Genomic DNA, 14,509 nt, shown 5'->3' with positions numbered 1-14,509 from the left:
TTGTTGTCCGATGCAGGAGACTGGCCTAAATGACCCAAAACAAAGCTTTTTTCTTTTTGCAGAATGGTGGTCTTTGTGGCTTCATTTAATTTAGTAATTTCTTGTAAGGTATGAAAAATCTGCATCACAGAAAACCATTCAGCTTGTTTCACCCAGCAGCTACCAAACTTAAATGGTCACAGAATTGTGGGTTACAGTCAGTTGTTATCCTCCACAGTTTTCATTTCTTTAAAAAAAAAATAGATTGGGGCAGGCGCTGTGGCGTAATAGGTTAAGCTTCCACCTGCATCGCTGGCATCCCATATGGGTGCAGGCTCCTGTCCCAGCTGCCCTTCTTCTGATTCAGTTCTCTGCTAATGGCCTGGGAAAGCAGTGGAAGATGGCCCAAGTCCTTGGGCCCCTGCACCCACGTGGGAGACCCAGAAGAAGCTCCTGGCTCCTGGCTTTGGATCGGCCCTACTCAGGCCGTTGCAGCCATTTGGGGAGTGAACCAGTGGATGGAAGACCCCTTACTCTCTGTCCTTCCCTCTTTCTGTAACTTTGCCTTACCAGATGACCACAGCAGCTGGGGTTGGGCCAGGCCAAAGCCAGGAGCCAGAAGCTTCTTCTGGGTCTCCCATGTGGGTGCAGGGGCCTAAGCACTTGGGCCATCTTCTACTGCTTTCCCAGGTGGCTTAGCAGGGAGCTGGATCAGAAGTGGAGCAGCCAGGACTTGAACCGGTGTCCATGTGGGATGCCGGCACTGCAGGTCGCGGCATGACCTGCTATGCCACAGTGCCAGCCCAGACGTTGTTTCTTAAAATATGCTTTGGAAGTTAGTGGAGCCTTCTGTTCTTGTGACCAGATGCTGCCCCAGGCTCTCTGTGTTGCATCAGGGAGTGGGGGAGATTGTAGAGGACCCTGGGATTTTTTTCCCCTCAGTTGTTAAAGCTGTAATTGTGTCCTGCCAGAGATTAGAAGTGCCTTGGAGGTACTCATTCCCCTTGGCTGTTCCTGAAAAGCCCAGAATCCAGGGAAACAAGGGATACATAGTGCATTAGGCTGTTAGAAACAGCCAGAGAACTTGAACTGGAGCTAGAGCTCCAGGGGAGGGGGCTCCAGGAGAGGGAATTCTTGGTCCAGGGAAATAAGCGATAGAGGGTTCTGGATATGCCAACAGTTAACCAGTCAGTTCCTTTTCCTCCTCCTCTTCTGGGGGTCCTGGTGCTATGCTTTTCAGATGAAGTATGTGGAAGAAGAGTTCTTGGAAATCAAGGAGACCTGGGTGCTCTTGGTGTGTATCGGGGCTACCTCAGGCCTTGGGCGTCTTGTATCAGGCCATGTCAGTGACTCCATTCCTGGACTTAAGAAGATCTACCTGCAGGTGAGTGTGAACACCTGTCCACCATGGGGAGGAACAGCCTGCCACACATACTACATACGCTAGGTTATTCCAAGCCTTTGGGACAGAATGGTAGGGTGTATTGCTGCTGTGTGCAACATGGGAAAGTCAATCAAATTCTCTAAGCATTGGTTTCCTTTCCTTTCTTTTGAAAATATTTATTTACTTGAGAGGCAGTGTGTGTGTGTGTGTGTGTGTGTGTGAGAGAGAGAGAGAGAGAGAGAGAGAGAGAGAGAGAGAGACAGCACTCCCAGCTGCTGGTTCACACTTCAAATGTCCATAATGACCAGAGCTCTCACGTAGCAGAAACCCAATTACTTGAGCCATCATTGCTGCCTGCTAGGGTCTGTATTAGCTGGAAGTTCCCATCAGTAGCAGAGCCAAGTATTGGATGCAGGCACTCCAGTATGGGACACGGCATCATAACCACCAGGTCAAATGCCTGCCCCTCCCCTACTTCCAAACCAAGAGAATCTACCTTGTTCTACTTCTTTCATCACTGATGAAAGTAGGCTTAGGCCTACTTCTTTCACCAGTGATAGCAGTGTATATAGAACCCCTTAGAGTAGTTTTAAAATAAAATTTTTTCTATTATTTAATAATGGTTCTGAAAGAAGGGAATGAGGCCAGAGGTGTGATGCTGCTTCCAGTAAGGACTGATCTGATTGCCACTCTCCACTCTCTTGGAGGGTCTTGGGCCTCTGTAGCTCTCTATGGCACAGTGCCTCTCTCTTCTAGGCCTAGGCCCAGGGCTACCACCTCATATTTCTAGAGCCTTTTGTCATCCAGCACTGGCTCTCAAGTGCTATCCTATCAATGGACACAAAAAAGGTGCCGGCAGAGGCCAGCCCTCACTTCCCCTCTGTAGGCCTCATTTCCCTTACTCATGCAATAGGATGAATCCTTTCATCCTAACACTGACACAGGCTTCTTCACATCGTCAGTAGCTACATGGGTGCTCCAGAGGCCACGTTCTGTACGAATGGGGCTCTGGCCTGCTGCAAATGCAGACCACTGCTCGGGTTGTCAGTCTCTGTCTACCTTGGCAGCGCTCTTGTCCTTCTCACCTGGCTCATGCATTTTCCTCTCCTGCGGCTGAGCTCACCTGGAGGTGCCCAAGTGCAGGCACCTGTGGAGGGGCAAAGGCTGCCTCAGAAAATAAGTAGTCACAAATCTCCCATCAGCACATTGTCCTAAAAGCATTGGCTACTTAGGGGAAGTCCTAAAAGCATTTCCAGGAGACCCTGACTACACTCACAGCAGGGATGTCTCTGTCTCTGACAGCCCCACATGCTTTTCCTAAACACCTTCAGATGACATGGTTAACTTTCCTGCTGCGTTTGATTCTGTGGGCCGCTTTGCAAGAGTTGGTGAATCTTCTTTATCAGAACTAGGATTGGCCTTTATGGTCCACACAATCTGACTTCTTATTACACATATGGAAAAACAGGGAAAGCTCACATAGACAGCAGTAGCAGGGCTGAACTGCTATACAGCACTCTTCTTGTATCCCCTTACCCTAAGTGATACAGGAGCCAAGTCTCAGAGATGATAAGTGACTTGACCAAGGTCAAACCCAGAGCCTCTGATTGAGATAAACCAATTAGGAAATACTTTAACTCCTCTGCAAATATCAGTAAGTGCTTTATCTCTGTGGCTTTCTACATTGGAAGCTTATGGGGTTCTCCCAGCCTCTCCCACATGCCACCCCTTGGGTCTTCCCTGCCCTTATTAGCGGCTGCAAGATGCCAAAGTATTCTGGGAGTCAGGCTAATCTGGCATTGGACCAGGACTTTATCTTGAGCAGAGGCAGCAACCCTGCCCAGCCCTGTATCTCACGTGTTTCTCACCATAGTCCCCAGGAGACAGGCAAGGCCCGAGCAGTTTTTCTGTCGTGCAGTGCGAGTTGCAGGGGCTGGAGAGACATTAGTTAGTCAGAGGCCAAGTTAGGTGTAGGCCCCAGTGCTTCTGCTGACTTCACCGACTGCGCCTGCCCCTTCTCCTTACTCATACTTGGCCCAGTTTCACCACTTAGAATAATATAAAATAATATTAGAATATGAGAAGACATCAAAAAGTTCTTTGAAAGCAGAATCAAAAGATACATTTTATGAACACTTTGGTGCTAAAAACAAAATCCCTGCATAATGCAACAGTCTTCAAAAACCTCATGGAAAATGTATACTGTGAAGCAACTACACATGAATTTCATTATTTTGCACTAAAATAAACAACTTTTTCATTCCATTTTTCCATGAACTCTTTTTTTTAAGATTTATTTATTTATTTGAAAGTCAGAGTTACAGAGAAAAAGAGTCAGAGGTAGCAAGAGAGACAGAGAGAGATCGTCCATTCACTGGTTCACTCCCCAAATGGCCACAATGGTCAGGGCTGGGCCAGACCAAAGCCAGGAGCCAGGAGCTTCCTCCCGGTCTCTCATATTGGTGCAGGGGCCCAAGGACTTTGGCATCTTCCACCGCTTTCCGAGGTGCATTAGCAGGGAGCTGGATCTGAAGTAGAGCAGCTGGGCCTCAAACCAGCACCATATGGGATGCTGACACTGCAGGTGGTAGTTTTACCTGCTACACCACAATGCCAGCCCCCTCCATGAACTTTTTGAAGTACCCTAGTATATAACTGAAACATCGCTTCTCCAACTTGTAGTCCAGCTTCTTTATTTTACGAATTGAGTATCTCAGGCCGAGAACACAAGACAGTGGATGAACTTCTCCTTTGTCCTGAGTTTCTTGCCATCACATAACTTGCCTCCTTTTCTTTCTGGGTCACATGCAGTAAGACAGGCTTGCAGAGAGGAGGGTACCTGGTTTCAGGTTCTAAAGCATGTCCCATTAGACCCTGTGGTTCCTACTATTGACAACGGCAAGCACATGTATCAGGAAGTCTGTTAGGAAGGAAATGGTGACAATCTGCAGGACAGCCTCACTTTGGGTCAATTCTTGAGACCAGATTCTCATTTCCAAGAGGGATTTTTAGTTTCTTAACCTTGCCATGGCCTCAAAGAGGATGGTAACAGGGAGCTAGACACAATAGGTAGTAATTAGAGCTGATTAGAGTTACCTAATGGGGTCCTTTGTGTTATATAATGGTATTACCATTTTCTAAAAACATTTATTTATTTATTTATCTGAAAGGCAGAGTGACAAAGAGAGAGAGAAAGAGACCACTCTTCCATTCACTCTAAGTGCTTGCAGCAGCCAGCGATAGGCCAGGCTGAAGCTAGGAGCCAGGAACTCCATCCAGGTCTCCCACATGGGTGGCAGGGATCTAAGTACTTGTGTCATCTTCTGCTGCCTTCTCAGGCACATGAGCAGGAAGTTGGATTGGAATCATAGAGTAGCCAAGACTTGAATCGGGCACTCTGACATGGGATGCAGACATCCCAAGCACAGCTTAACCTGTTGTGCCAGGAAGCCCATATCATTGGCATTAATTCTTAATTGTCATAATGGACTTGGTTGATAGGTGGGCCTAGTTTTATCTCATAGTTGTGTATAGTTTCTTATTCCTAACATCTGCTGAGCTACCTCAGAACAGCTTAGGCAAAGTGCAGAAGTCCCCTAACAAAGGGACGTCCTCAGATGGCATTATCTTCTCCAAAAGCTAACCAATCAAAACCCAACAAACCCACTGCCTGCAGCAACCCAGAAAATCTCTACAGCACGAAGCAGCTTTGATCTCCTCCCTGCAACTCCTTCCATGTGTTCCTGCATAAATTGGCATGCCTATTGGCCAACTGTGAACTACTGGAAAATCCTTGGACTTGTAAGGGCCTCTCTAAACAAATCAGGTTTTACCATTGACCCTGGGGCCACCTGGTTCTGGTGGCTGAAAGGCGTTTGGCTGGGGCTTTGCTTTGCCTGCAGCCCAGGTCTCCAGTCTGCCTCACTGAAACAGGTTGCAAATGACCTTAATCAAAAGGCCAGCTGTGTTTTCAGCAGCCTTTCTCTCTCAGGAGAGCAGAAAATCTAACTCCTGGAAAGGCATTTTTTTCTTTTGGAGCTATTTTGTTCAGCCCTAAGAAAGCCCACTGGCTAGTCAGTGCTCCTCGGGGGTCTATAGGCTTCCTTAAGACACCCTCCTAGAGGCCAGTGCCATGGCGTAGTAGGTTAATCCTCCACCTGTGGTGCAGGCATGCCATATGGGCGTCAGTTCGAGTCCCGGCTGCCCCTCTTCCAAGCCAGCTCTCTGCTATGGCTTGGGAAAGCAGTAAAAGATGGCCCAAGTGGTTGGGCCCCTGCACCTACATGGGAGACCTGGAAGAAGCTCCTGGCTCTTGGCTTTGGATCGGCGCAGCTCCGGCCGTTGCGGCCATCTGGAGGGTGAACCAATGGAAGGAAGACCTTTCTCTATCTCTCCCTCTCACTGTAACTCTACCTCTCAAATAAATAAATAAATAAAATATTTAAAAAGCAAAAACACCCTCCTAGTGGCTTGGCTCCCCTGAAAGATCCTTTGTTGTCTCCTCTGAGCGTACAGCCAAGCCTAGAATCTCCCAGAGCCATGCTGAGATGTCTGACAAGGATGGTGTGTCCCATGTTCTAAAGCATAAGGAACCTGGTGAACCCTGCAATGGTCTCCTTCACGCCAAAGGGCTTTCTGAAATGAGGCCTCCACAATAATGGCCATTGGCTGCTTCCCCATTTTGCGCCTTCTATTCCGTCTCCCATCTAATTTTCATGCAAGTCACAATCACTTTCCCCCCTTTCTCTTCCAATACCTTACTTGAATCTGAGAACACCAACAAAGGCTTGATTCCAGACCCTGATCCGTGGGGCAGCCAAGCACAGGATCAGAAAGCACAAATGCCAATTCTGTTTATCTCAAGCCCCAGAGCAAATACAAACTTTTTTTAAAAAAATTATTTGAAAGGTATAGAGAGAACAGAGAGACAGAGATTTTTTCCATTGCTGGTTCACTCTCCAAATGCCTGCAACAGCTAGGGCTGGGCCAAGTCAAAGCAGGAGCCTGGAACTCCATCTGGGTGTCACATGTGACAGGGGCCAAAGGACTTGGCCATCCTCCACTGCCCTCTCAGACACATTAGCAAGAAGCTGGATCAGAAGTGGAGCAGCCTGGGACCTGTGTTTGTGGCATAGTGAGTAAAGCCTTCACCTGTGATGCCGGTATCCCATATGGGTACCAGTTCAAGTCTCAGCGCTCTGCTTCCAATCCAGCTCCCTCCTTATGAACCTGGGAAAGCAGCAGAAGGTGGTCCATGCCTTAGGCCCCTGCACCCATGCAGGAGACCCAGATGTAGCTCCAGGTTCCTGGCTTCAGCCTGGCCCAGCCCTGGCTATTGCAGCCATTTGGGGAATGAACCAGTGGATGGAAGATCTCTCTCTCTCTCTCTCTAACTCTGCTTTGCAAATAAATAAATATATCCTAATTTTAAAAAAAAATAGAGCAGCCAGAACTCAAATCAGCACTCTGATACAGAATACTAGCATCACAGCATTGACCCCAAACACAAAGTTCTTGAGGCCAATGGCTATGTCCTCTCTCTTTCTAATCCTGATACAATCACAGTTAAACAAAGGTTCTCTTAAAAAAAACTTTGAATCCTTCAATGCAGGACTTAGATGTAGCTTAGGGTAACTATTTAGTCCAACTACTTTCCCTGTTGACACCCCTGCTCCCATTGCTCCTCTAGGTCCTCTCCTTCCTGCTCCTGGGCCTGATGTCCATGATGATTCCCCTGTGCCGCGACTTCGGGGGCCTCATCGTTGTCTGCCTCTTCCTGGGCCTGTGTGATGGCTTCTTCATCACCATCATGGCCCCCATTGCATTTGAGCTAGTGGGCCCAATGCAGGCCTCACAGGCCATTGGCTACCTCCTGGGTATGATGGCTCTGCCAATGATTGCTGGGCCTCCCATTGCAGGTAAGGCTGATCTCCAGGGAGGGCATGGGTCAGGGAGTCCTGTCTTCCCTGACAAGCTCTCCTGAGCATTTCTTCTTGAAGTCTCTTTTCCTGTTTACTATTTAAGAAGCCTTGTCAGAGCGCATGAAACCCCTTTGCACTACTGGTAAGATTAAACACAATACACAAGCATGGATTCATTGGGGAGATGGGTTTTCCATGGCTGTTTATCTGTGTCAATGGAGTTTTTATTGTAGATAGCATGGTTCCTTCCAGGATAGTAGAGAGAAAAATGGGTTTGGCCTTCTTGACTATTCTATTATCCAGCAACCACTCACTCGTCCCACAGGCAAGTGATTATTTGCAAGTGGGTCCTGGTTTTATTCAACCTTAGAGATGCCCTCCTCCTCCTCTATTGGCTTCTAAATTAAGCCTGTAGAAGAGATTTGACTGTGACAAAACCCCAGGACTGAGCCAGTGAAGCTTACCTCCACAGGCAGTAGGCACAGCCATCTTCAGTACTCCCGGCTTCTCCCTCCATTCTTCCAGGAGAGCATTACTGGCACCCCAGGGAACATAAGAAACAAGAAAACTAATGAAGAGAGAACTTCATTCCCCTCTTATGGGATTTATGACAGACCCTGATTCATGAGTTAGCCTCTCCTAGGCTAGTCAAATGGGCTAATTCAACAACTACTCCTTGAACATCATTTATGTGCAAGGTGTTGGGAGGGTACTCTGTAACAGGAGCAAAAGATTTTTTATATATATAAAATCTACTTTATTTTTGAAAGGCAGAGTGACAGAGTGATGGGGCGGGGGTGGAATCTTCATGCATTGGTTCACTCCCATAATGGCCACAATGGCTGGGGCTGGGCCAAGCCAAAGCAAGGAGCCAGGAACCCATCCAGGGCTCCCATGTGTGTGGCAGAGGCCCAAGTACTTGGGCCATTCTCCACTGCTTTCCCAGGTGCATTAGCTGGATTAGAAACAGGGAGCTGGATTAGAAACAGAGCAGCTAGGACCCAAACCTGTGCTCCAATATGGGATGCCAGCATCACGCATAGCAGCTTAACCTGCTGCACTACAACGCTGGCTCTGGCTAACGCTTTCACTCAAGCTGTTGTGCAATAGACAAACTGCCCACTGGAGGAGGGGAGCCTCTACTCAGCACCTGATCCCAACCGTGCTCCAGAACCCATCTCTCTTTCCATTTTGCTTACCTCCTGGGTATTGTTTCTGGGCTCATTCTCCCTATGAAGTCCCTCACATTGGTTTCTGGAGAAGAGTAGGGGAGCCTTGTATCCTATGCCCAACATATCCATGGCATTGATAGCAAGAAGGAACCCAGAGGGGCCAACCATGTCTGTAACCGGAAGGAAGATGTATGCATATAGCCACATCCAAGGGCAAATGCCACTTCAGAGAAAGGGCAAATAGGATCTCAGCTGAATTGTTCCATAAGAACAGTCTGGGAGGTGGGGGTAGGGGCAGACACCATAACTGTGAAGCAAGACAAGCCTTGGCCATCTCTGTGCAGTTCTTTTGCATCAGGTTCCCTCCTAATTCCATGCCAAGGAGCGTCTGGGAGTTAGCTGTAACTCAGTGAAAGTCACAAATAGAGAAACTTCAAGAGAAGCTTCATTAGCTTTTCCTAATGAGCATTCACCCCAAGGGCCCAAATGATCATTTCATCAGGGAGGGGCCACCTGCCCTTGAAGTTGAGAGAGCTCCTGAGTCAAAGCAGTGCAGGCTAAGATTCTCTGCATAGGTACCACCGCAGCCCTTAAATAAGAGGCTGAGAGCACTTTTGGGTGGCAGGACAGAGCCAAGCTTGACATGTCTCTTCTTGATTGTGTTTCAGGCCTTCTCCACAACTGTTTTGGGGACTACCATGTGGCCTTCTACTTTGCCGGCGTGCCCCCCATCATTGGAGCTGTCATCCTTTTCTTCGTCCCTCTGATGCATCAAAGGATGTTCAAGAAAGAGCAGAGGGATTCCAGCAAGGATAAGATGTTGGCTCCTGACCCAGATCCCAATGGCGAGCTGCTGCCAGGCTCCCCCACCCCTGAGGAACCAATCTAATGCCTCTTTCTTGCCATTGTGTGCCCCCCCCAGCCCTTCCCCTCCATGCCACCTGCTCAGCCTTTACATTTTTGCCACCAGCACACTTGTTTCCATACCTGTGCACACAGCATTTCAGCCACCTGACCATTCCCTTGGAGCCAAAACTCCAGGTGTTCCAAACTCAGTAACCAAATTCTCCCCATGAATGCCTTCAAACTTGCCGGGGTCCTTCTCTTCCCAAGATCTGGGAAAGCTTAGGATCGCCCCCTTGGCCTTTGGAACCTCTCCAAATACTTTCTATCCTCTGGGGTAGGAAGGGGGATGGGACCTCCCAGCCCGTTTATTTGTCACCCACCAAAACCAATTGCCAAAGGTGCTACTGTGTCCCCAGGAGCCTAGTGGGGGAAGCCCCAAGCCTCTGTTTGCTGAAGACTTCATTGCCATCCATCCTTGAGAGCCATTGTGCTGGGGAGTCGGGAGGTGGGGGAGAGGCGGGGCATGGAGGGAAGGCAGAGAGGCAAAATAAGACAAAGCGTCTTGTTTTGCCTGTTTCTCAGGACCACGGCTTCTCAATAGCTGTATACAAGCAGTGTCCACATGATATGGTCGCTTAACAGTCTGCTTCCCCTTCCCTTCCTTGTTTTCTCTCCTGCCTCCTCTCCACTCTCTTCCCCCTTTATTTCTCTCTGTCACTATCATAGACACATAGGTGCTTTGAGAAAGGAGGGAGGGACCCAGAGCTTGGGCCAATCACTCTCGCCTTGGCCCAGTCCACCTCTAACACTAACATTAATTCCACTCATCTCAGGCTGAGCCACATCTCACTTTTTGGCTCAAGCTGATCTAAATCGCAGACTGGAAAAGTAAAATATCATATAGGGAGGGATCTTAAACACCGGAGTTCCTCGTTCCACTGACTGCTTTTTACAGGGTTCCCAGGCCAACACCTGAACCTAGCCCCCACCCCCAGCTCCCCATCCTTGTATCAACCTGTCAAAATGTGAAGAAGCTCCTTTCATCTCAGCAGGCAGAGGACTGATGACAGCCGGCTGGCATGGTGCGAAGAGGAGCAGTGGGCACTGAGTATTGACCTGGCGAAGGACCAACTCCATCTCTGTTTGCATGACAAGTCAATATTTCTACCTGGGCCAGGCCAGGAAAGGGAGTGCTTTAGGAAAAACCCCATTCCCAATCTGGATCCCAAAAAGGTACAGGCAGCAACTGCACATAGGGTTGGACAATTTCTTTTAGGAAGAGGAAGCCATCCTAACCTTTACCACCCAATTGTGTCCCCCATCCTGGGCATCCTGGGCCACTCAACTTAGTGGGCATTAAAGGTGCCAGGAAAGGTAGACTCTGGGCCACCTTCAGCCCTCTGAGGTAGGTGCCAGCTGTTTCCCTAGGTCCAGGCTCTGGGCAGGTCTTACTGAAGAGCATTCCAAGTGCCCCTGGCTAGGGGCAGTGGGCATTGCCAGGCTGTTTTCAGCTAGCACAGCTCACCTCATTAGGAGCTCAGCCTCTCTCCTCATTCTGCCTCTTTTTGTCTCTCCCCCCTCACACCTCCCCACCCAGGCCTTTGTCTATTGTGTTCCTGTCAGCCAACCTTGCATCATCTTTTCACCAAGCATTCCTGGCTGACACTTGGAGCCAACTTGCCATCCCAAGCCAGGGTCATCCCAGGGCCAGGAGGATGAGGTTGCCCTGAGGGGCTCCAAAGGAGACAATGGCCCCCACCCATGAGTTTTTCCGTTACAAACAGGCAGCTGGGGCATAGTTGGCCTCTGATGGTTTCATTCAAGGCCAAAGTCCTGAGCCCCCTCCGCTGGTCCCAATCCAGCTCTTGTCAAGTTCCCAAAGGAAAACCCACTGGTTCTTGGCTCTGTGGGTAGGAAGGGGCCTAATTACTACCCTGTCAGCACAAACAGCAGTGGAGTAGGAGAGGCTGGGCCCCAGGAGCCCTGGAACTCCCAAGAGAGACCACAGGAAATACTGGAGCAACAGTGCCCTTGCCTCCATTCCTGCTTGCCCTTCCCCCTACCGAATCAAGTGGAAGTTGCTTCTGCAGGGCCTCCTTTGTTGTTCAAGGCGTGTATAGCACTTAAGAATCAGGCTGCTACCCACTTCTCTCCAGATGAAGGAAAGATATTCACAGGTCCCGAATCTGCCCATTCAAGTGTCACATAACATGGCAGGGTGTCAATTTACTTCTTCCACACATGTGCACGTGCGTGTGTGGGCTTGTGTGCTTTTGGAGAGAATGTTGGCTGGCAAAAGCAGCACAGTATTATTAATATTTAGAGTAGGATGCCGCCTCTTAGGCACCACAGTTAAATCTAGAAGAACGAACAAAATTTCAGAGCTTAAGACCTGAGACATTTAAATCCTCAAGGGGTTTGGAACAAAATAAACAAATCTAAAAATCTGGTCGTGGTATGTATGTTGCCTGCAAGGGTGAAATAGTCTTAATCTGGTGAACAGCAGGAGGTTTGGCATCAGAGCTGAAGTCACATTTCAAATCAGGCTTCTGCCAGATCTGTGTTCTCTGTGAGAGCAGACGCTGGAAGAGGAGCCATACAAGGGCTTTGAGTTGACTGAATTTTTAAGGGAACTCTGAAGTAGAAAGGTAGTGACTTGACAAAATAAGAACACAATTACTGGCTGAGTTGAGAGTGCAGGCTCCGCCCAGGTCACCCCCTTGCTACAAATATGCCATGTTGGAAATTGGCAAAGACCTTAGCAGGAATGCTTCAACCCCTTTCCCTCTCCCTTGTACTACTGTTGGGGAACCTCAAGAGACTAGTGTAGCTGGGTTACACAGCCTGACAGCAACAAAGCTTAGAACTGAGACTGACAAAAGCAACAGGCCTACAAAACTGACAAAGCTAGGAATGACCTTGGAGTTCCCCTTGTCCATATTCTGCATTGAGTTGAAGTGGAGGAGAAGCTGAGACATAGACATAAGGGACTACTGCAGATGAGGAAACTGCTCCTAAGAGGGAAAAATGACTTACACACTTCACTGAACAATTTTTTTTTTTTTGACAGGCAGAGTGGATAGTGAGAGAGAGAGAGACAGAGAGAAAGGTCTTCCTTTTTGCCACTGGTTCACCCTCCAATGGCCGCTGCGGCCAGCGCATCTCGCTGATCCGAAGCCAGGAGCCAGGTGCTTCTCCTGGTCTCCCATGGGGTACAGGGCCCAAGGACTTGGGCCATCCTCCACTGCCTTCCCGGGCCATAGCAGAGAGCTGGCCTGGAAGAGGGGCAACCGGGACAGAATCCGGCGCCCCAACCGGGCCTAGAACCCGGTGTGCCAGTGCCACAAGGCGGAGGATTAGCCTGTTAAGCCACGGCGCCGGCCTTCACTGAACAATTCTATAGGTAGCCCATTTTCAAAAGGATTCCAGCAGTACCGGTTGTGAGCAAAGTCTTTTAGTATACCCCATCTCTTCACAATTACCCTCACCCCTTACTGTAGACTTTCATGCACCCTTGTCCTTCGACACCTGGTTCCACCTACTGCCCCTTGCATCCCCACCAACCCAAGAGGTAGAAAAACACTCCATGTCTTGGTGGCCACACTGGGCAAGGCAGAGGCAGAGATGGGAGCCAGTGTCTCTGTTCTGGGAGAGGGTGGTTTACCACCCAGTTCTTCGCTATTATCATTTCTCTCCTGACTCCGTGCACACCCCTTCGGGCTGCCAGGCTCCTCATCTCCTCCCACAGAGGCTAATTACTCTGTCCCACTGCCAGGCCCCAGGCTCTCCCACCCAGGGTCTACTGCCCCCTCAGTCCCACCCCCCAGCAGCCCCAAGGGCCTTGGATGTGTTTGATCACTCAGGATCATTAGATTTCAAAGCTGTGAAATCCCATAATTTTTATGAGCATACACACTCCTCCAGGGCCTTTTCATGTTTGAAAAGGCAGCCAGCAGCTCCCTACCACTTCTACACTGTAGCAGAGCCCGCCAGCTCACAGGGACTGTAAATCCCCAGCATCTGACAGCTGGGGCCGAGATAGGGTGGGTACTGGTCACAACAGCCCTGGAAGAATCTTCTGAAATTCTCACAAGCAGAGAGAGGGAGAGGAGGAGGAACAAGGACAGGGATTGGATACCCAACTCTTGCAGGCTGTGCTTCAAAGGCTGCCTTGCAGCGCTCTCTAGTGGCCGATAGCCCCAGAGCGCCAGGCCTGATTTTCAAATCACTTCAGCAATATTCTCCAGGGGTCTGCTGTCAGGCACTCTGATAGAACCCAATGACTTCAGGAACGAACGGAAGAGACTCAGAAAACACAGGAAGTATTCACTATCTTCTTTCCGAAATACCGTTTCCTCCTTCCGACCTTGGCGCTCAAACGCCGTCCTCTTGAGGCAGGAGTGACCACACTTCCCCACCAGGGGCTCAGGCGACAAAGACCCTGCTCCGCCCCTGCTCCCCACCACTGGCCTCCGGGAGACCAGAGTCGCCCGGAAGAACTGCGCACCCCTGCGTTGGTTTCCTGCCGCCCGAGCTGGTTAAAATTAGCCCATTGCTGCCGGCACCGCTGCTCAGTAGGCTAATCCTCCGCCTTGCAGCGCCGGCACACCGGGTTCTAGTCCCGGTTGGGGCACCGATCCTGTCCCGGTTGCCCCTCTTCCAGGCCAGCTCTCTGCTGTGGCCCGGGAGTGCAGTGGAGGATGGCCCAAGTGCTTGGGCCCTGTACCCCATGGGAGACCAGGAGAAGCACCTGGCTCCTGCCATCGGATTAGCGCGGTGCGCCGGCCGCGGCGGCCATTGGAGGGTGAACCAACGGCAAAAGGGAAGACCTTTCTCTCTGTCTCTCTCTCACTGTCCACTCTGCCTGTCAAAAAAAAACATTAAAAAAAAAAATTAGCCCATTGCTACAAAGCCCGCGTACAAAGGGGGAAAAGGAGAGCCCAGCTGTGTCAGCCGCTCTGCCCAGTAGGACCCCGGACTGGCGACACCTGTCGTGCACCGCGCGCCAGGCCTGGAGGCGACTCCTCGCTCCCCGGCTCCTGGTAGCCGCCATGGCCCCACCGCGAGGATCCAAGCTGGAGGCAGGCAGGGACTGCACCCCTTTCCCGCCACACCCAGCCTGTTCTGAATCCTACGGGGCGCAGGGATCCGGGGCTGGGGCACCAATCGCGACCACTTCCCACTAGGCCTGGGAACGTCTGGAGTGG

General features: G+C 50.1%; 1 protein-coding gene across 1 annotated transcript in view; it reads left to right on the top strand.

The window, feature by feature from the left end:
- The window catches only part of SLC16A2 (solute carrier family 16 member 2), a 114,635-nt gene extending 102,885 nt beyond the window's left edge, over positions 1-11,750 (top strand). Inside the window, exons 4-6 of the mRNA XM_062183559.1 lie at positions 1,220-1,363; positions 7,053-7,281; positions 9,125-11,750. Coding sequence (XP_062039543.1) covers positions 1,220-1,363; positions 7,053-7,281; positions 9,125-9,345 — 594 coding nt within the window. The 3' untranslated portion in view covers positions 9,346-11,750. The remainder of the gene's footprint in view (positions 1-1,219; positions 1,364-7,052; positions 7,282-9,124) is intronic.
- The last annotated feature ends 2,759 nt before the right edge of the window (positions 11,751-14,509 follow it).

Source organism: Lepus europaeus, chromosome X, assembly GCF_033115175.1.
Source record: "Lepus europaeus isolate LE1 chromosome X, mLepTim1.pri, whole genome shotgun sequence".
Lineage (NCBI taxonomy): Eukaryota > Metazoa > Chordata > Mammalia > Lagomorpha > Leporidae > Lepus > Lepus europaeus.
This window is presented reverse-complemented; position numbering and strand designations above follow the sequence as displayed.